Below are 22,437 nucleotides of genomic sequence, written 5' to 3'. Positions count from 1 at the left end.
CTTGGGGGAAAGTACAGTCTCTATTATTCAAATTATGAATATATAAGCAGTGCCTGCTATCTATGTATAGCTGGACTAACTATCATGTAGATGGGGGATTCCAGACTCCAAAGCCCTGACAGTGTTATGGCTGCATTCTTTGTGCAAAGGAAATCATCACCCACCCTCTACCACCTGGTGGTGAGCGCTGCTTGGTTCCTTCCTACGCATTGGGGAGGTGGTGGTAGATCTCTGAAACTATTTCTCAGTGTAGTTGCTGTATAGAACCTGATGCTCCATCAGTTTCTCCTGCCCTTTCATCCCACTCCAGCAAATGCCTACACGACTGGTTGAACCATTCTTCCAAACATAAAACATCTCATGGTCACTCTGGGGCATACTGAACTCTACTTTTTCCCATTTCCTTTGTAACTTGCAAAAACTACCCTATTAAGTTTTCATGTTTCTTTCTTTCGAGTTGTGTCATATGGTCCTTGATGGCAAGGATCATGGCTTAATGTTTCTCATGGCTTGTGTTTCTCAATAAATATTGTAGCCTGGACATCTTCCATTCTGATGCTGGAGAAATAAGCTCAGCTCAGTAGGGGTAAAGAATCTTACTTGAGCCATCTCTTATGTCTATGATTTAGAACCCTCAAGCTCTTGAGATTACTACTCAACGGCAGTCCTTGACAGTGAGCCGAAGTGGGTTACATATCTGTCCTGAAACCCTGTTCCCAGATTCTTATGAGGCATGGGGAAACACTCAAACAATAAAAGGGATCAAGAATTCCTAACTAAAAACAAGGATGACGACCTTGATGTCGTTTCCAGTTCCAGTCTCAGCTGGCACCAGGAGTCTGTCTGTACCGGGAAGCTCTGATTCTAGTTCAGTCTCGTTTGAACTTGGACTGAAACACTGCCATGGCGATCCCCTGAGACATCAGATAGAAATCTCAAAAATGAAAAACCAACTTCTCTTATTCTCCTTAAAGCTTGTTTGTTTTCTTGGAAAACCTATTTTCCAGAGGAGGAAACTTCAAAGAGAATACTTTAGATCAATTACAGATCAGAATACCTGAGAGAGGTTGGGCTTTCCTTCTGACCATCGCTATGCTAAGCAGTCCCCAGCCCATTCCACAATTCGAGGAAGGGAAAGGCCTGACACGAACCTGCAGAACTGGTGAAGACCTTGCCCAGAACGTTTACGATGGCTTTCCTTGGATAATGCCTCAGACTTAACACCTCATTTTAGAAAGACAAACCAGTATCATCCTACTAATTGTTTGGTCCTCATTTGGACTCAGGGTGGTGAGTGTCAACCTAAATCCTGTACTATTTCTCCTATTCCATGTTCTATGGAATAGGAGGCTCTGTAGCGGCTTATAATGATAATTTACAATAGTATATATAGATTTTTTTTTTCCAGGGGGATATTAAGGGAGGATAGGGATGAAGACAGTTACTGTTATGATTGGAGTTTTCCAAATGGAAACATCTTTACTGTTTTGTTTCTGTTATGGAAGTAAAATGTTAACTTGTGAAAAACTGAGATAGTACAGGAAAGTTTAAAGAAAAAGAATTCAGTCACCCAAAGGCAGCAGCCGTTGGCACTTTGGTGCTCATTCTACACATATCAACACTCAAACTTACAAAAATTAGATCATGTTAAATATAATGTTTTGTTACCAGATTTAATCACTTAACATGGGTCATGGATCTATTAATCAGGATGGGCTAGGTTATTCTGTGGTAACAATGTCTTAAAAATCTCAGTGTCTTAAATTCCAAACATTTATTTCTTGCTTGTACAACTTGTCCGTCTTGGGTTGGTGGTGGTCACTTGGGAAGTTGAGCTTGATGAGCAGCTACCATTTCAAACATTGCTAATTACTGTACCAGAAAGAAAAAGAGCAGTTCTGGAGGATTGTACATCTGTAACTAAATCACTTGACCTAGAAGTGAAAAGTGCTACTTACATTCCTAACTTGTTGGCTGGAGCTGGTTGCATGTCCCTGCCTTCCCGCAATGGGTCCAGAAAATGCAATACTTCTGGCAGACAGCTAGAGAAATATTTGGTGAACAGCACTGAAGTCCAGTAAAATGAATGTTTATTGATGCCAATAAACATAGATACACATCATTCTTTTCTTTTTTTCCTTTCCCTTTCTTTTCCTTTTTAAAAGATTTGTTTATTTGAGAGCAAGCGAGTGCAAGCATAAGCAGAGGGACAGAAGGAGAGGGAGAGAGAGAGAATCCCAAGCAGACTCTTGGCTGAGTGGGGAGCCTGGTTCAGGGCTCGATCTCACTACCATGAAATCATGACCTGAGCCGAAACCAAGAGTTGGACACTCAACCGCCCAGGCATCCCATACATCATTATTTTCTATAGCTGTGTTCTAATGAATCCCTGCATCATAATATACTGAATGATATACTGAACTACGCTTCGTTTTTTAAATAATATGCTGAACCACTTTTTTCCCCTTTTTTAAAGAACCACTTTTTAAAATAATATACTGAACCACACTTCTTTTAACTTTAGGCAATTGCTAATTATTAACAGTTGTTTTAAACGTTGCAAAGAGTTTTCTTATTTTTCTTTTATGCTAATTTTCTGTAAGTAGAATTTCTTAAATTAAAAGATATGCATACTGATGGGAATGGAAGAATGTTTCAGCCACTTTGGAAAATAGTTTGAGACTTTCTTAAAAAGTCAACCTTAAATTCACCATATGACCCAGGCATTCCACTCCTGGGTAGCTATGTCCAACATAAAGATTGCATGGGAATGTTTATATATGTTTCATGTTATTCAAAATAGCCAAAAACTGGAAACAACCTGGACATCACCTGTGAATGGATAAAAAAATGTGGGAAATTCATACAGTGTAATATTATTTAGACATGAAAATGAGTGAAGTACTGATAAATGCTATAGCAGGGATGACTTTGAAACGATTATGTTAGGGACCATAAGGGAAAGGAAGGAAACTGGGGAAAAATTAGAGAGGGAGGCAAACCATGAGAGACCCCTAACTCTGGGGAATACACAAAGGGTCGTGGAAGGGGAGAGGGATGGGGAGATGGGGTGACTGGGTGATGGGCTCTGAGGGGGGCACTTGACAGGATGAGCCCTGGGTGGGTGTTACACTATATGTTGGCAAATTGAATTTAAAAAAAAAAAATATATATATATATAGAAAAGCTTATGTTCAGTGAAAATGGCCAGTCACAAAAGACTATATATTTTATGATTCCATTCCTATGAAATGTCCAGAATAGGTAAATCCACAGGGTCAAAGTAGATTATGGTTGGGAGGTGACAAGTAAGAGGTGCAGGGTTTCTGATGTAATAAAAATGTTCTAAATAAACAGTGGTGATGGATGCACAACTCTATGAATATACTAAAAAACACTGAGGTGTGCGCTTTAAGTGAATCATTTATGTTATTTATAAATTACACATCATAGAGCTGTTAGAAAAAAGAGATGTATAAAGTCCAGGCATATTTTTCAAGTTTTTGATCTACATGATCACATCACCCTCCAGAAAGGATGACTTATTACTCACAGCAATAGCAGTTTAACACTTTCTTTAAACAATGATTTGCTGTGAATAATGTTCAACCACCAGCTAGGACTTTTAAATTACTCCAGAAGTGGCTGATTCATTAATACAGTTTTTTTTTTTTAAATGAGGATTTTATCACCGTCCCATGCCCCTCCTCCACATGTGGGAGAGTATAGTTAAAACAGCCAGAAAAAAACGCAGTGAAAAAATTCACAGTGAGTTCAGTTTTGCTTGCAGAGTTTCCTAAAGTTTTGAGTTGAATAATTGAGCCCATCAGAGTAGAATTGAATCCATTTACTCCTGGTGATAGACGCAATAGCAAAGAGCTTCTTTTCAAGCCAGAAATAAAATAAAACGGGAGTACAGATATTCTGGTGAATTCTTTGTTCTTGTCATTTCATGGTCCTCTAAGAGACAGAAGAGCATGCAGGTGATGGGGTGGTGCCCTCGGGGGGGTGGGGTGGAGGCAGTCAACCATACCTGAGAGGGATGGATCCTGGCTCTAGTTTGGCAGCTCCCTAATCAAAGGTCCAATCTACTTTTCAGGATGGGTTTTTTTTCAGGATCAAAATCTGTGACTCTGAATCGATAATTAACACCCTCCCCCCCCCATGAAATTCATTTCAGAATGAGCTCACAATCGTTATTTCATGACTGTCTTCTTCTTACAGGTTGGACTCAGGGTGCCAAGGCAGGTCCGACTGTTGCAAAGGCTGGTATGTATGTCCCTGGTGCCCCTGCAGGGTCTCTTCCACCCTCAATCTTCCGAGTATTTTGAACCAGGCCCTGGCTGTGCTTGCAGCTCCTCCAAAGCTTGTAAAGTTGATTGTAGAAGAATGTTGACATTAAACAATGTAGTTTTTATAAGGCTTTCTAGAAGTGGACTTTTCTTTCTGGAAAGAGGCTTGCTGATTTCAGTAGGGCTCTAAGGACAGAGGATGGAGTTTCAAAGCCTTTAAGAAAAAAAAATTAAAGGGACGCCGGGTGGCTCAGTGGTTGAGCATCTGCCTTCGGCTCAGGGCGTGATCCTGGGGTCCTGGGATCGAGTCCCACATCAGGCTCCCCGCAGGGAGCCTGCTTCTCCCTCTGCCCTCTGCCTGTGTCTCTGCCTCTCTCTCTGTGTCTCTCATGAATAAATAGATAAAATCTTTAAAAAAGAAAAGTAAAAACTCAACTCAACCTCTACTTTCTATGGCATTCTTACACAAGAAGCAGAGGCTTTGTAATGAAATGAACCACCCCAAAGCAAGCAAAAGCTGGACCTTGGTAGATAGAGCTGCAGGTCGTGGAGCTGAGCAAGGCTCTCCTTGCCTCTGGGCAACTTGCAGATTGGAACTTGGGTGCATGTTCTCGAACTCGAAGAGTTTATTCGAACCGACCTCGGTTCTCTGTTACCAGCGTGTAGGCAGGGACATATCAGAATGTGGAGACATGCCTTCAGGCTCTGGGGGTGGGCATCCCTCCAGGGACTCTCGATTCTAGCCGCAGTCGGGCTGTGACGTCGGATTCTTGTTTTTCTCTGCTTGGCTTCCCCCTCTCCCTTCTTCCTTCTGGTCTTCCCACCCTTGTCAATCTCTTCGTCATTCATCACATGTTCACATAATCACAGACAGACATGCATGAACGTGAGCATGTCAAAAATCGCGAAGATCCTGGATTTCCCCCCACAACCCAGCCAAGAAGTGAGTTCGTTGCCTTTGCGTGGATGCCAGCAGAAAACAGGAGGCTCCCAGGTCAGGGACAGAGGGCGATTATTGCTCCCAGAATGGCAGTGCCCAAGCGTCTGTGTTTGCCCGGTTCCTGGGCCCCGATCCGTTCCCATGTGGTCACCCGGAGAGGCCCCGATGACACCGACACCCGACGGGAGCTCTGCACGTAGGGAACCTGACCCTTTTATGAGCACTAAGCCTGCCTGACCTTTGTCCCTGGAGGGCCACATCATCTTTACTGTTCTAGATATTAAACCAACTTCTCCTTTGCTCTGGAGGGAGACGCCGCCTCACTTGGCCAGAGCCATTCTCCAAACATCCTTGAAGAGACAGTTCAGAACAAAGGTAGCTGGTGCCTTGCTTGGAAAACGGGCGGAAACATCAGAAACTCATGGAGAATAGCCTCCCGGCAAGACCGGTGCATGCCCTCATTCGCTCATGCATGCATTCATGCCAACTGGTATTTTTTTTGAATGCTCACTCTCTACGCTGTCCCAGCGTAGGCATCGAAATACAGCAATGAACCAGAGGGACCAAAGACCCTGTCTTCCCTAGAACTTGAATTTGAAAGCGGGGTAGAGAGGGGTTGGGGTCCCACAGCTGGCTTCTGTGTGTGCTCTTAACACACGCCCCGTCTTCTCAAGTACAGGTCTCTTTTTCCATTTCTTACTATTTTTGAGCAACAATATTTCACTTGGCCTAACTGTATCCATTCCTTTAGATGGTGAAAAATATTCCAGGTCATTGGTCGTTGGCACACCGTAATGTATTAGGCATTCTGCAGTGGATGAGCTTTCAGGTTGTCTCCAGTTTTATGGCCCCTGTAAAAAATGCTGCAAAAACTTTTTTAAAAAAATTTATTTATTCTATTACGTGGGTGTTTTTTATTCTGTGGGCTACCTTTTCAATAGGAAGATTGCTGGATCAAAGTGCATGGACATTTTACATTTTTGAGAGATGTCATCAGACGGCTTTTGAATACTATTGCTCTTAATACTTACTATCTGTCTTGGTTTCATGTCTATCAGCAATGACTAACATGCACATTTCTGCCAGCAAACATATAATTACTCCTTTTGGCTTGTCGGTGTCTTAGATATAAGTGCTGTCTCTGTTCCTTTAGCATTTGCCTGTCTACTAATGAATTTATTCCTTTAAAAAATAACATTTATTGGCTGCTTAGAGTGATTCTTCTGTGAATTGTTTGTGCGTGTGTGTGTGCGTGTGTCCTGTTCCCGACTTTCCATTGTGTTTTTTTTTTTTTTTATCCCTCAGTGGCCAGTATGTTAGAGATCTAGAGCTGCTCTGTCTCCTGAATTGGAAGAACTCCTCCCCAAATGTGTTTTGTCGACTAACATTGCTTGTGGTAGGTTTTCCATGTAGAGGTTTTTAAGTTACCCAGTAATAAATAAGTTCATCTTTTCTTCATAGCCTTTGAGTTGTCATTTTTGGTTTCAAAGATTTTTTTGATCCTTAGGCTTAGAATGTTTATTTAATCACTTAGATTTTCTTGGAAATCTCCAAGAACTTTAAAAAGTCTTACTTTTCCATGCATTCTCTCTTTTTAACATGAACTTTATTTGTACATCCAACGGGTACTAGAATGATCTTTCCGGCAGTAGACCTGATGCATCATTCTCTTTGGAAAATGTCTTTGGTGAGTCCATGTTACCTATAGAATATACTCCAAGGACATGTAAGGGTCTGTGTGGTCTGACTGAGGCCTGCCTCTGTGGCCTCAGTTTATCCTATGAGTCTTCTATTTTATGCTCTAGCTGTCTGCACCAATGTGAAGGTCTCTGAATGTTCTCTAATGAATAGAATGTGGATGGCAACAGCTGTTAGTCTCTTATCACTGCCAGCTCATGAACCATAGGGATTTGCTTGATTTTCTTTTGAATTGATTGGATACCCTTTTTATGATGCTCTTTGGCAACACTCATGCAAAGAAAATTTTTATTTTAAAAAGCAAGGGTATCTTGTATCTGAGTATCCCTGGCCCTTAACAGATAGTGGCCTGGTTTTCACTCTCATCACTTAACCTCTTGGTGACAAGACCATGTCTTAGCATTTTCTTCATAGCAGGTATTCTAAAACTTGCACTTGGGGTTTGCTTTAAGCAGACATGGTAAGACATGGAGATCTGGAAGTGATCATCATGAAGGAAGATGATTGTACTCACAGATTCCCTAAAACAGGAGGCACCGTGGGGGTCTCTGGTTGTCTGGGATCCAGCCCTGGGGTGATGGGGAAAAGGGAATATTGGCTTGGTGTGAGCTCAACAAAGGAGGTGGCTGGGAGTGTAGGCTCTGGACTGGTGGGTTGTGTATCAAAGGTGTGCTCATGCAGGAGTAGTTGGCTGTCTCTGGGAATCAGCTTGCCCTGGGGGGACAGTCTCTCCAGGAGCAAGGTCGCAAATGCCAGAGCCTCAAGAACACAGCAGATATAGTCAACCAGCATGGTGCTGGGCATCGTTACCTCACTGAAGGTTAGTTACTGTTAGTGTCTGTCTCCTTTGTTCTGCCTCCAGCCATCCGGTTTATCTTTTGTTAGGAGGTATACAGAGTAAGGTTTTTCCCTCTATGTAAAGGTGATACTTGCGTTTTATGTTTCCTCCCCTATAACGCAATGAAACGTTGCTCAGTAGAATGTCATTATCAGGGCAGCCCAGGTGGCCCAGCCCTTTAGCACTGCCTTCAGCCCGGGGCGTGATCCTGGAGACCTGGGATTGAGTCCCACATTGGGCTCCTTGCATGGAGCTTGCTTCTCCCTCTGCCTCTCTCTCTCTCTCCCTCTCTCTCATGAATAAATAAAAATCTTTTTTTTTTTTTTTTAAAAAGAATGTCATTATCACAAATAGGCAATCCAGAGCTGATGTCACGCTCGGTCTACAGAGGAGCAAAATTGTTTCACTAGGTGGGGATGTCATGTAACAACGACATGGGTTGGGTTGTTTTTTTTCTCAAAAGGGAGAGACGTGAAGGTGCAGTCAACATCCTTGGACCCAGAGTCCACCAACTGCCAGGTAGCCAGTCTTATCCTTTATCATGTGAGGCGATGAGGAGTTACATGATGTCTAAGGTCCTCTACCATCTCCAAAGCTATTTCTTCTAATGGTCACTAGAGAAATGTTAGACCAGAATAAAACAATAAAAGGTTAATCTTCTGGAAGAGACCTGGTTCTGGCCGATGCCATTGCAAACATTGCTCAGTTACATTTCCAGATGGCATCTTGGGTAATTCAGGACATCCTCTGGGTGGCTTGATTTTAAGTGACTCGCATGAGTCACACAGAAGGCTTTGGTCCCCTGAGCAGCTAATTAAGACACTCCCTGCCTCAAACTGTTTTTCCATCTGTTTAGCTTTTGTAGGAGAAATAATGAAGCAGCTGTTTTTTCACAGGAAGACTTGATTTTTGCCTCCTATTTTCCAGTTGACATCCTCCCCTGAAATAATGAGTTAAATATAAATACCGAGAGCATGTTGGATTTTTAAGAACGGTGCATTGGGAAAAAAAAATTGAAGCACCTCTTTTATATCCTTCCTTCTATGACAAATTTTTACAAGCCTCTGCTGCTCCAAGTTCTCTGCGCTTGGCTTTGGGCATCGGGGTTTCCTGACAGTCTTATGTACCTGTCCGGGGTTCTTCTCACACCGTAAGCCCCTTTATAATTAAACTCCTCGATTTTTTGTTCCAGGAATGTGCTAAGGCTCATCCCTGCTTCTGTGCCTTTTGTGTTTTTAGAATGTTCTTTTTGTTCTTCTTCCTTCACCGTATACAAATTCCACATCTATTTTTAAAACCTTTTCTTACTGTTACAGACCTCACTGATTTCTCCTTCTTCTGAGCTCTGGAAGGTCTTCCGGGCAATGAGTGTATATGTGTATCCCTATATATCTGCCTATGTTGCTTTATGGGTTTTTTTTTTAATGCTTTCTTCCAAATGTGATCATAGGTACCTTGAGAGAAGGATCCATGTGTAATAGTTCTTCCATGGAATTTAATCTATAGTAGTGGTTAATAAATTTGAGTTAATTACCATTTCTTTTAGTGAAGGGATATTCTTCTTTAATTGTTCAACAATTAAATTGTTTGACAATTCCATTTTATAAATGTTTCTGAGTTTTGCTCTATGTTGACAGCTATGGGTAAAAAAAATGAGATGAATAAGTTCTGGTCCCGTTCTGCCCATGTGTACAGTCTAGTAGGGTTGGGGGAAGGGATGAGCAGCCAGGGGGTGGGGGTAGATATGCGCATGAGTGGTTTTAGTAGGTTGGGGACTAAGGGTGCTGTCCGGCAGGGCAAGGGCCACCGGGCCTAAGTAGCAGTGGGGGCTCCCGTGGGAAATAGTAACTGGGCAGGAGCAATAAAACTAAAATAGTTTCTTGAAACTTTTCTCAATCTGTCTCTTGGGCTCATAAACTATGTGTCCTATTTTTGATGTAATAGTGTGGAAAATTTCTACAATATCCGTAATCTTAATGTGAGGCCAAAAAACCCCCCTCTGAAACAAAAAAAATCCCATCATAGTTCAACTTACGGTTTTGTTGGGCGTCTCCTAATTTCACGTTTAATGAAAGGATAACTGACAAGGATCTCATGAAGAAGGACAAATCAGCATGACATCACAAGCAGTCTCAAGTGTACCAAGTGAAGACAATTTCAAATTATTGTCAGAACAGTGATGGGCAAGGATTATCTATGGAAGGAGCTCGATTGCATTGGGAATGGCCTGCAGCTGTGCACTTTGTGTCTCTCAGCTAGGAACTTACTAGGTTCTTTTCCAAATTAATATTCTACTTTTGTGTGAAAGAGGCAAGCTGGAGGTTGATAAAAACGTTTTTGAAAAAAAAAAATAGAACGTTTGGAAAATGGTGGAACATGAAAGCAGCGTGGAGTGGCTTGGGCTTGTGTCCTGTGTGTCAAATGTTTATGGTGTGATGGTGGAAAGTGAGGCATCCCAGTCGCTTGTGAGTCCGCCCCAAAGACCGAATGATATTTAGTGTATGTTTGGAGGGCTGTATTTTACTGGCTAGCTGACAGTGATCACATGGAAAAGCCTCGAACTGCTGAGCTGCAGGGCTGCCTCTGAGCTCCTTTCATGAAAGAGGTGGGACTGGAAGTGAGGGCTCCAGGTTCTGGCACTGGAGGGATGGCCTCCTGCCTGTGGGACCTGAGGAAGTAAACTGCTGTGGCCTAGGCTGGGAAAGCAAGGGGGTTAGACTCTTATTCTTTATATTTTATCTTTATGACTTTGTAACTTTGTGCTTCCTCCAGGGAGATTCCTGGGGTATTTCTCATACATAGAAGTTCACAAAACAAAATAAAATGCATAGAGATGATTTGTGTTTCAGTTTCTATTGCTCTATAAAAATCTTCCCCCAACCCAGTAGCTTAGAGTTTGGTGTTTCTGTTTCTATTGCTCCATAAAATGCATAGAGATGAGGTGTTTCAGTTTCTATTGCTCTGTAAAAGTCTTCCCCAAACCCAGTAGCTTAACGAATGCAACAACCATTTTATTAAAGCACCTGTGGGGCAGGGATTTAGGCAGGGCTCAGCCTAGTGATTCTTCTGGCCACAGGATGTCCATGTAGTCACTTGATTGGCAGACGAGCTGATCTGGAGGGTTCACTATAGTTCTCTCGTGTGCTGGGCTCCTTGACAGGCATGGCTGCAGCCAGGCTCAGCTGGTTCTGTCAACTGCAGTCCTACACATGGCCAGCCCAGCACAAGAGGCTCAGTCTAATGTGGTGACTCAAGGCCTCCAAGAGAGTGTTGGGAGACACCTGAGCACAAGAGCTGAGGCTTCTTTGTGACCCGGCCTTAGAGTCCCAGATCATCACTTAAAAAAAAAAAGATTTATTTATTTGAGGGGCTCCTGGGTGGCTCAGCCAGTTAAACAGCTGCCTTCACCTCAGGTCATGATCTCAGGTTCCTGGGATGGAGCCCTACGTTGTGCTCCCTGGTCATCGGGGAGTCTGCTTCTCCCTCTACCCATCCCCACATTCTCTCTCTCTCTCTCTCTCTCTCAAATAAATAAGTAAAATCTTAAAAAAAAAGATTGTTTATTTATTTGAGAGGGGAGGCGGGGTGCTGAGGGAGAGAGAAACTTAAGCAGACTCCATGCTGATCAGGGAGCCTGACGCAGGGCTCGATCTCATGACCCTGAGATCATGACCTGAGCTGAAACCAAGAGTTGGGCGCTCAACTGACTGGACCACTCAGAATCCCCACTTCCAGTGTGTTCTGTAGATGAAGCAAGTCCCTGTGGCTCAGATTCAAAAATAAATGAATTATACTTCACCTGTCAATGACAAGAAAAGCAAAGAATCTGTGGCCATCAATTTTTTTTTCATTTTTTTGCTATCAAAATACACATAACCTAAGAGTTACCTATTATAAAACACTGCAAAGTATACAGTTTGGTGGTCTTCAGTACATTCACACTGTTCTACAGACATCACATCTATCTCTAGAGCTCTCTTTATTTGCAAAACTGAAACTCTGTACCCATTAAACACTAACTCCCCATTCCCCCTCCTCCCAGCCCCTGGCGACCACTGTTCCCCTATCTGTCTCAATGAATTTGATTATTCGAGGTATTTCATATAAGTGGAACCACACAGTATTTGTCCTATTGTGACTGATTTATTTCACTTAGCATGAAGTCTTCAAAATTCATCCACACTGGGGGCCCTGGGTGGCTCAGCTGGTTAAGCATCTGACTCTCAGTTTCAGCTCAGGTCATGATCTCAGGGTCATGGGATTGAACCCTGAGTTGGTCTCCATGCTCAGCATGGAGTCTGCTTGAGATTCCCTCGCTCTCTGCCCCTCTCCCTGCTTGAGTGCACTCTCTCTTTCTAAAATAAACAAACAAATCCTGTAGCGTGCATCAGAGTTTCCTTCCTTTTTTTTTTGAGTCATATTCCATTATATGTATAAACCACCTTTTGTTTGTCCTTCCATCTGTCAACGGACACTTGGGTTGCTTCCACACTTTGGCTACTGTGAATAATGGTGTACTAAGCCTAGGTGTACAGACTGTGGCCATGTAAAATCTGGTAAAACAGAGGATGTCAATGAGTAGAATAGAGTTGGAATAAGAAAAATTTTAGTACAAGCACAGTGCAAATGGCTGCTCACTCTCAGTGTCCATGAGACGGTTGGGATTGGTAGGCGTGGGGAGCTGGGAGTGTAGGATTTGGGTCTGATCTAAAGCAGCAGCACCATTAATTAATGCCAGCAGCTATGGCCATGTGGGAATGTGCATGCAGAGTTGCTCCCACTGTCTGTTCCAAGAGAAATGGCATTATGGATGTTTATGTCAACTTTCCGATTTTTAAATGTCAAATGAAAAATTTTAAAAGATTGTGCAAGTCAGATAAAAATTCCCCATGATCTATATAATCTGAGATTTCTTCCTAAAACACACCAATTAGTAAAGGTATGTAAACGACCGATCTCAGGGCTTTATTTGCTTAAATAGTACAAACCTCCGGGATCAGCAAACTTTTACTTAAGTGGGTAGATGGCAAATAGTTTAGGCTTTGCGAGGCTGTCGAGTCTGGCATGATTACAAAGCTACTCAGCTGCCCTATGTTGTAGTGTGAAAGTCGCCACAGACAGTATGCAGATGAATGGATGTAAATGAATTTGTGTTCCAATAAAACTTTATTTACACAGTCTTGTGGCCTACCCCCTAACCCCTTGATGTAGGTGAATCAGAGGGCAGGGGCATCTGAAGGGAGTTTCAGACAATCATGAAAAATAATTCTAAAGGGTTGGTGCACGAGAGGGGACTGGTTAAATAAAATATAGTGTGTCTGTAAAAAGAAAATACGAGTGGCTACTAAAAGAAGGATGAGAGGGATCAATTTGTATGGTGGCGGATAGCATTTTTCAAAGATAGTGGCACTTTGATACTCCTCCCATAAGACAGGACCTGGACCCTCTGCCTTTGGAATTGCATGTCCTTTGGCGATTCTTGTGCCCGGTAGAGTAGGGTGGAGTGATGCTCGGTGACTTCCAAGGTTAGGGCATAAAAACAGATAAAGCTTCCACCTAGATGTCTCGCGAAGTCTCTGGCTTCCACGTCATCGGTCTGACCAATGTGTGAGGTCCATGCTATGAGTCAGCCTGAACTTGACCTTGTGGAAGGAGCAGATGGAAGGGCCCTGGGGCAACATGAGATAGAGATACCGGCCAGCTCCGGGGCCAGTCACCTCCTGACTGGCTCCCCCTGGCCAAGCCAAGCCTTTCTAGAATTCCTGCCCACAGAAACCACAAGAGAAAGTGTCATGATTGCTGTTGCTAAACCACGAAGTTTTAGAGTGGTTTGTTACACAGCAGCATTGGGTACTTGGAAGACGCACAGATACACACACTGTATCGTTAGGTGAAATTAAAGCAAATCAATACAACATATACTTAGGGAAGGACAGACCAAAAACTGTTCATTTAACTGCTGTCTCTAGGGAACAGAACTGTAGATCCAGAGCAGGAGGGATACCACTGTGTTTCTTTTTATTTTGGGCATAATTTGAAGTTTTCACCACATGCATATGTTACTTGATACTTTTTAAAACACTGGTTTACATTTTAAATAAAGTGAAGATTGAGAGTTAAAATTTTCTGAGTTCATAGGATCTTCCTTCCTTCTTTTTTTTTTTTTTTTTTTTTTTTTAAGCATGGGCTCCTTTTTACCCAATGCATCTATAGAACTCAGAGTTGTGAGCAATGGTATCTTAGACCCTTCACAAATTCACATATGTAAGAACATGAAGACATTGGAGATAAAGGAATATGTCAAAACATAGATAATTTAGGAAGAAAATCTATTTCCAGGGAAACGTAAGTGAAAGTAAAACACTGTGTCTCCATTTATGCTTTATTTTAGGGTTCCATTTTGGAAAGATGAGGAGATACAAATTTTAGTTAAAAAAACCCAACAGGTTATTGTGTTCTTAAGACCATTATCATTACCACTTTCCCCAGTCTACTCCCATTGTCTTTACTGAAATTTGCTATATGTGTGTGTATGTGTATATAAATATATATATATTTTTAAAGATTTATTTATTTTAGAGTGAGAGAGTGTGAGCCCATGTGCAAGTGGGGGGAGGGGCAGAAGGAGAGAGAATCTTAAGCAGGTTCCACCCTCAACAGAGCCTGATGCAGAGCTCAATCCTACAAACTTGGGATTATGACCTGAGTGGAAATCAAGAGTCAGATGCTTAACCAGCTGAGCTACCCAAGCGCCCTGAAATGTAGTATATATTTTTAACAAGATCATTTAACAGAAGCGTTTGGCTAAACCACATCTAGAATCTCTTTGTAATCCAGGTCACTTCTGGAGAGATGGATATTGTCCTAAGGAGGAAAGATTTTCTTGGAGACTATTTACAATCAAGTATTTCTAAATTCCAAAATAGTTTCCTAAAACTCAGTTTTATTACTTACTTTCAGTTTTGCCTTAGAGTCTTGGATCTCAGACATGGACGTATTTTTTCAAGCCCTCTTAACTTAGAGACGAAGAAATATAAAGAGGTCCACCTCCTCGTGTTACTTCAAAACAGTGGTTTTGAAGGACTTGAGCATCAGGATTTCTGGCCCCATTCCCTGTGTTTCTAATTCTGCAAGTTTGGAATGGATTTTGAAATTCTGCGTTTTTAATAAGTTTCCAGGTGATGCTAATGGGCCCTAACTTGAGAACCACTGCTTTGACGTAATTCCTTCTCAGACCAAATCGGAGAACTTCTTTTCCTCTTGCAGGTGAAAAATCTTTCAAATATGTTTGGATTTGTTTTCTTCTTCATCATCACTTCACTGAACCTATATGCTTATCTTTTCCCAACTTTCCAAGAAATATACACATTCTCTTGACATTTTTCCTGAACCTGTTGCCATTTGTTTCTATCCTTTTGAGTCACCAAGACCAGAAGTTCAGCCACAAAGATGAATGATCCTGGCACTCGCCCTTTCTGGTCTTGCCCATGTGGACTCTGCTCCACGCAGCTCTCCGTCTTGCAACTATTTGTGCATGTTCTCAGATGTGCTTTGTGCTGAAGGGGGCTCAGTCCTACCTCTCTAACATATCCTATAAGGTATCTGTCCAGCTTTTGGTGGTTTGCTGTGAAAGAGAAGATTTGACGCAAACATTTAAATATGTCTAAGTAGAACAATGCATTGTGAAACTCTCTTGAAATGGGGTTAAGATTCCCTCTGGATGTCACAGGAGCAGTATGCCTTGATATCAACAGGTCATCATCTTATATTTATTTTGAAAACCAGCTTAAGGCTGGAAAGAAATCTAGAGAGCAGATGAAGGTCAAAATAAACATGCACTGGGTAGGACAATGCCAGTAGGGGAAAGTCAAATCCAGCAGAGTAACCTGGTTCCATTCAGCATTTATTGAGAGCCTGCTGCATGCTGGAGAGCATGCGGGTTTGAGTACACAGAGATAGAAAGACATATCCACAGAGGCAGCCTATCATCATGATGGTGAGTGTGGACTCTGGAGCAGGTGGGATTGAATTTAAGTCCCCCTCTCCATTGATGCTGATGGGCCTATATGTAAACTTGCAAGCTTGACTCCTTCTCATGTATGAAATGAAGTAAAAAACACCTACATTGTATGTGTGTCCAAGTCTCTAATGAGATAATGCCTTGTCTTGGTCTCTTTGGGCCACCATAACAAAATACTGTAGACTGGTATTAAACAACAGAAATTAATTTCCTCGTTCTGGTAGCTGGGCTGTACAAGATCAGTATCTGGCAGGATTCATATTCTGGTGCTGACTTTTGTCTAGCTTTTGGTGGTTTGCTGTAAAAGGCAAGATTTGACTCAAACATTTAAATATGCTTGTGGATGACCACATTCTCATCCACATGGCCTTTCCTCCATGTACGCATGGGGAGCAAGAGCAAGCTCTCTTGTGTCTCCTCTTATGGGGCACTGACCTCATCATGACGGCCCTTGTACCTTATCTAACCCTACTCACCTCCAAGCGCCCCACGCCCAAGTACCATCACATTGGGGGTTAGGGCTTTACTGCATGAGTTTGTTGCAGGGGGAGGGGGGCACGGACATTCATTCCCAGCCTGTAAAGTAGTTCAGCCAGTTCTTGGAGTTAAAGAACCACTGTGCTGACTTTCCTTCTTAATGCTTCCTTCCTTCCTTAAGCTTCTGCTGCCAGCTGTCATGGGATGGAGCACTAGAAAGCTAGAAATACATACACTGAAAAGTTTTAACCAGCTTTTAAATCTTTTTTTTTAAGATTTTATTTTATTTTTTTAAAGATTTTATTTATCGAGAGAGAGAGAGAGAGACAGAGACAGAGACACAAGCAGAGGGAGAAGCAGGCTCCCTGTGGGGAGTCCGATGCAGGACTTGATCTCAGGACCCTGGGATCATGCTCTGAGCCAAAGGCAGATGCTCAACCGCTGAGCCACCCAGGTGTTACCCAGCTTTTAAATCTACTCCATGTAGTGATTGCTCTTATCAGAGGCTTTGGAGATAAATTTAATGAAAATAGACTTTCCTTTTTCTGGGTTCTAATGCCCCACATACTGTATTGAGCTCAGTATTGATTCCTACTTTACAGTAATGTGACCGTAGTGATGGTGGGAAAACCTCAGAATCCAGTCTCTAAGGGGATATTGAATGTAATTTGAAAATATGAGAGTTTCTTTAGGTATGCTCTGATGTTTTCATCAATTCAGGATCCTGTAAATATGATCTAAAAGTTTATCACAGGAAAGAATTACATACTTCACTTCTAAAATCCCAGTACTTCATTAAACTACTTAAGCGGTGTGTGTTCTCTGCCAAATGGGAAATCTTCACTGCGTTCATTTGTTAGGTTGAAAAATGTGCTTCTGTCTCACCAACTGGTTGCCCAACCACAGTTGTTTTATGAGTAGAGAGAGTGGTAAGTGGAAAGTCAGGACAAGACAAAGAAAGCAGAAAGGACTCCCATGCTAAGGGCTCCCAAATTGGAGATTATTTCTTTGTGGGAAACAGACTCACACCTACCCCAGAATGGTTAATTCGCATTTTCACAGGTTGCGGAAAGTAGCACGTGTTTTCATTCCAACAGAAAACCAAACCCTTGATGACAGAATTTTCGGTGAAGTCCACCATCATTTCTCGTTACGCCTTCACCACAGTCTCCTGTAGGCTGCTGAATAGAGCTTCCGAGGACCAGGAAATTGAGTTCCAGATGCAGATTCCAGCTGCAGCTTTCATCACCAACTTCACTATGTAAGCGACACTTTGGTCAGAGACCCTGGAATGAAGATGTCTGTGTGGGGTAGCCAGGGCGAGCCTGAGAGGATGTGAGCTCCACAGCCTTCAGGCATGAAGATTTATCTCAGCAGGTGGCATGTGGCTCACAAGGGTGACTCTCTGCCTTCCTCCTTCTCTAACTTCCTTCTTCCCTTTCTCTCTCCCTTCCATCCTTTCTTCCTCCTTCTCTCCTTTCCACCATCTCTTTAATTCTGTTCCTGTCTTCTTCCTGCCTTCCATTCCCCTTCTTGTATTCTTTCTTTCTCTCCTTCCAACAAACGAGTGCCCACTCTGGGTCAGGAACTCTTTGAAGCGACCAGGATACTTCTATGAAAAAGACGGTGTCGCTCTGCTGCAGAAATTGCAGTAGGTAAGCAAATCAATAGATGAGGTCATTTCAGACCATAGCAAGCGCTTTAAGATGGATGGAGAGGGGCTTGTCTAGGCAGGGAGGAATCGGGGAGGTGACTCAGAAGAGGCAGTGCTTAAGATGAGACCTGAATGATGAGATAGTGTGATCCCTCTGATATATAAAGTTAACCATATTTCTTCTTTTCTTCTGAACTAGGAGGCAAAGACATAGAAAGTAGGGTGGATTTTTTGGGTTTCATTTTGGGTGTGGGCAAAATTCGAGCTGGTGAATCTTCAAGGAAATTTGAGCAGATCGTATTTCCTCCTGGAACAATGAGAGGCACGATGGGTCAACCCTGACGATTTGAACCTGTTGAAAATTGCCCTAGAATGAAATGAATGATTCAAGAGTAGTGCCTTGGTCTGGAATGCATTCTTTCTGCATATCCAAGAGTCGCATAAAAATATTTTCTAGGGTTGTCATGGTTATGAGATCCATGTCTGAATTTGTCTTGGAACTGCAAGCCAGTAACATGGCTGTCTCTTGTGTTTCAGGCTCCTTGGAGACCAGGTGTTTCAGGGAGAAATTACAGAGAGAGAAAAGAAAAATGGTGATAAGGTAAAAGAGAAAAGAAATAAAACCTCAGAATATAATGGGTAAGTGCCATCTAATTAAGGAATTAAAAATCCACTTCAACTTGGAAGGCAACCATTTAGAAACATCTAGAACATTTTGACACAGTGATTTTACATGTGTTGAATCCAGTAATGAAAAAAATTGAACTTAAAAAAAATCCATTTCAGCAACATGTCACATATTCTGCTCCTGTGCCCACCCATCTTGCTCTCTTCCCTTCCTTTAAGTATTTATCTGCTTTTTTATTTTTAGCAGGCAGTAAATAATTAAATATATATAGGTAACAATATAGCAGGAAAGGGTTTATAATAAAAAGGAACATCTTACCACTACCACTACCCAGGTCTCACTTCCTAGAAGCATCCACTTCTGATACTTCTGTAGCTGTGTGTGGGTTTTTTGTTTTGTTTTGTTTTTGTATGACCTCTCTAACTCTAAAGTTTATGGTAGTCTTGTTTTTTTTTTAATTTCTTGATAGAAATCAGACATTATCTGTTGATTCTCTGCTGTGAAGGAAGAGGGTTTAGCATATATGCAACACTGCCACCCTCCCTCTGAGTTCCACATTTTTCCATTCTTATCTCTTCTTCCATCATTGTAAACCATGTTACATTATCTTAGCCTAGCCCTACTATCTTAAATGATAATCCCCTCTCCTTCATTGACACCTTACCTTTCCTTTCCCATTTCCACTGCTCGTCCGTTTTTACCTGATTATTTGCTTCTGCACTGTCAGAGTTGCCAACATTTAAATTTTGATCTGTAATGATATGTTTCTTTATTTTGTCCATAACGTGAATCTAAACATTGAAAACAAATAACTAGTATTTGGTTTTTAATGATTACATAAATGGCATTAACTGCAGAGTCACTTGGTATCCTAAGATTCTACTTCCCTCTCTGCCAGCCCACTTGAAGAAAAGTGATGTGTTCCCCTTGAAGAAAAATAATCTTGGTATCCAGATAAGGTGGTGTGAACATGGGAACCTGTTTTTGTTCATTAATAAAAGGATGTAGTTTTGAGAAAGCTTGTTCTCTAACATCATAGACGTCAGAAATTTTGCTGTTGGATATCCTATTAGCGAGAATGGAACATCTTACTCTTGCCTGGAAGATGTGAGTCATGGGTTTACTTTGATACAAAAAGCAGCCAAGGTCCACAGCTTCAGATAAGGCATCGTTGGACACAAAAGTCCACATTTATCTTAGCTTTGTAATTCCTAAGGACAGAAAACCTCAAGTTTGCTTCTCAGTCGAGGGTGATACTAACACTTTACACATAGCCCTGCTTTTTCTCGAGCCTCCAAACATTGCTTCATTTAACCTTATCTACACGCCACTTTTCCTCTAATCCTGTGATATTACCTTGTGTCTGCCTTTGGTGAAATTCTCCATGATGCGTTTGGCATGTAGTCTCCCTTACTGCAGCAATTTACTAAAACCTAACTTTGTTGGTGGATCTCAAGTGGTCTTTATCATATGAGTTTTATGAAGAATATCTTTCATCATAGTTCATAAACTGTTCATAATCATGCCACAGTTTAGTTGGATTACAACATAAGCATTTCTATGTTTCCTGGAGTTTTAAATTGTCTTTCTTTTTTCTTATGACATAAAATTTAATTTTGTCACTGTTAACACCATTTTGAAATGGTGTCTAAATGAATAGTTATGACTGAGTTTCTGCAAACAATGACATCCATGTTATTGCCAACAGCAGTTGGAAGGGATCACTGATAGGGAGGCACAGCCTGATTTCAGGGCTGTCAATCACGGAAGAATGGTGTGTCCAGGTCCATGGAATACTGCCATTGCTTTGCAGCCTTGTCAGTAATGTTTACCCTGGGATTTCTCTTCATTTTCTTCTGGGTTGCTTTTATTACTCCTTGTATTCCGTGTTTTTCACTTTTACTTTGCTGGAAGTAACTTCCCCAAGATGGATGTGTGAGAGGCAAACTTTCGAAGACCTTGAGTAATATTTTGACTGTATATGGAATTTAAGATTGAGAATAATTTGTCATCCCCATTGTAAAGACATTTCCCTCAGTGTCTTATAACATCTGGCATTGCTGATGATGCATCTAATGTGGTCTAATACCAATCCTTTTCTGTGTTTCCTCTAATTGATGTCCTGAGAGTTGATGATAATTCATTTCGGTGTCAGTCTTTTTTCGGTCATTTTTTCCATTCTCAGTGAAGCTTTTCCATCTTAATATTTGCGGGTTTTTTTTTTTTTGTTTTGTTTTTTAGCTCTGAGAAAGAGGAGTGTAGGAAGCCTGTCATCTTAGTCACTCATTCATATATGGGCTTGGAGCTCTCCTTCCTGTATTTGGTGTCCTTCCCACTCACATCAAATGCTGAGCCAGACCCTGCCATCTCTCTGACATTCTGTAGATGGTTTGCACCTTGATCCTTTGCTGCAGCTCTTTCCGACATAGTCGGACCTACTGAATTCTGCATCTTCCAAAAATGTCTTTAAGTGCCGTACCCACTGATGCTTGCCCCTACCACTCATCCCTTTGCTTTAATCCTTTACTATTCTTTTTATGGGCAGTCTGCCATCTTTAATCAGAGAACCTTCACTCCAAGCACTGAGAACATTTGGAATGGTTTGTATTTTGATATGCTGTGCGATCCTTTATTCTTTACTTGTACCCCTAGCCACATTCACGAAACTTTACCAAGTGTAAAAACCTAATGGATTAGCTATTTTAAAGTGACAGCAGATGTCAGGCTCCTTTGGCCATTCCTGTAAGGAGAAGAATGCAATTCATGCCTTGAGCCCAAAGCTCTCATTTCCAGGAGTTCACTTATTTCAATATGCCCTTTCCCTTTTGCCCCCGCAGGCCTGACTCAGGGAGAGGCAGGGAAGTTCAGCAGCCTTTGAATTTTGTCCTCTTCAGTACCTTGAACCTTTATAACAACCTTCTTCTAGTGCATGGCTTTGCTTCTCTTCCCAAGACTAGCCCATAGTTTTTCTCCTAAGGACCCTCTTGAGAAAGTGGCCAGTGCTCTGAGGGGATTAAGGGAACCTGGCTCTCTCTGAACTGACCCCTGTGCTCCCTTTTCTCGCCCTTACAGGGAGAAGGGGACGGAAATGTTCAGAGCCTCTGTGGTCATTCCCAGCAAGGACAAAGCTGCCTTCTTCCTCAGTTATGAAGAGCTCTTACAGAGGCGGCTGGGGAAGTATGAGCATGTCATCAGTGTACGGCCCCAGCAGCTGGTGGGGAGGCTGATGGTGGAAGTGAACATTCTGGAGAGATCAGGCCTTGAGTCTCTGGAGGTGCTGCCCTTACAGCACAGCAGGCAGAAGGGCAGCGGGAGAGGGGAAGGTGAGTGCAATTGCTGGATCTTCTAACTCAGAGCTGGGTGTTGACTTTAGAGAGATCTATAAAACAGATGGCACCCCTTCAACAAAGGCTCTGAGAGTTTGTGAGAATCAGAAAAATAGCAACAAAACAAAGGCAGTGCCCTGTATAGTTGCTGTTATTGTTTTTAAAGCTGATCCTATCTGGAGATTCAAAGATATTTAAATCATTTGACACAGTAATCTCACTTCTAGGCATCTAATCCAGGTGCGGCATCTAAAATATCAGGAGTGTTACGTGTGCATCCCTGTCTGATAACATTTGAAGTAGCAAAAACATTCTCTCATCCTAAATATTCAGCCATACAAATGTGATTAGTAAAATATGGTTATGAAAACAGTGCAACATGTGATGGGGGAAAGAGACACACTTGTATATGTTCTGCAATGTTAAACATGTTAAGCTTGTTAAATGTGAAGTTGACAAAAGACTAGATGGTTATATAAAATAATCCTTTTATTCTAGGGGGTGAGGGACTGCAGCGTTATTTTTCTAAAAATCCATTTTCGAAACATTAAACATTTAACACTA

The 22,437-nt window shown here is 41.9% G+C and overlaps 1 protein-coding gene across 1 annotated transcript in view; it reads left to right on the top strand.

The window, feature by feature from the left end:
• ITIH5 (inter-alpha-trypsin inhibitor heavy chain 5) overlaps positions 1-22,437 on the top strand; it is a 79,336-nt gene that overhangs the window by 5,539 nt on the left and 51,360 nt on the right. Inside the window, exons 2-5 of the mRNA XM_055332417.1 lie at positions 4,225-4,269; positions 17,363-17,526; positions 18,457-18,558; positions 21,620-21,870. Of these exons, the coding sequence (XP_055188392.1) occupies positions 4,225-4,269; positions 17,363-17,526; positions 18,457-18,558; positions 21,620-21,870 (562 nt within the window). The remainder of the gene's footprint in view (positions 1-4,224; positions 4,270-17,362; positions 17,527-18,456; positions 18,559-21,619; positions 21,871-22,437) is intronic.

This window comes from Nyctereutes procyonoides, unplaced genomic scaffold (genome assembly GCF_905146905.1).
Source record: "Nyctereutes procyonoides isolate TBG_1078 unplaced genomic scaffold, NYPRO_anot_genome, whole genome shotgun sequence".
Taxonomy (NCBI): Eukaryota; Metazoa; Chordata; class Mammalia; order Carnivora; family Canidae; genus Nyctereutes; species Nyctereutes procyonoides.
Note: the sequence above shows the minus strand (reverse complement) of the source record. Positions and strands in the feature narration are given on the sequence as shown.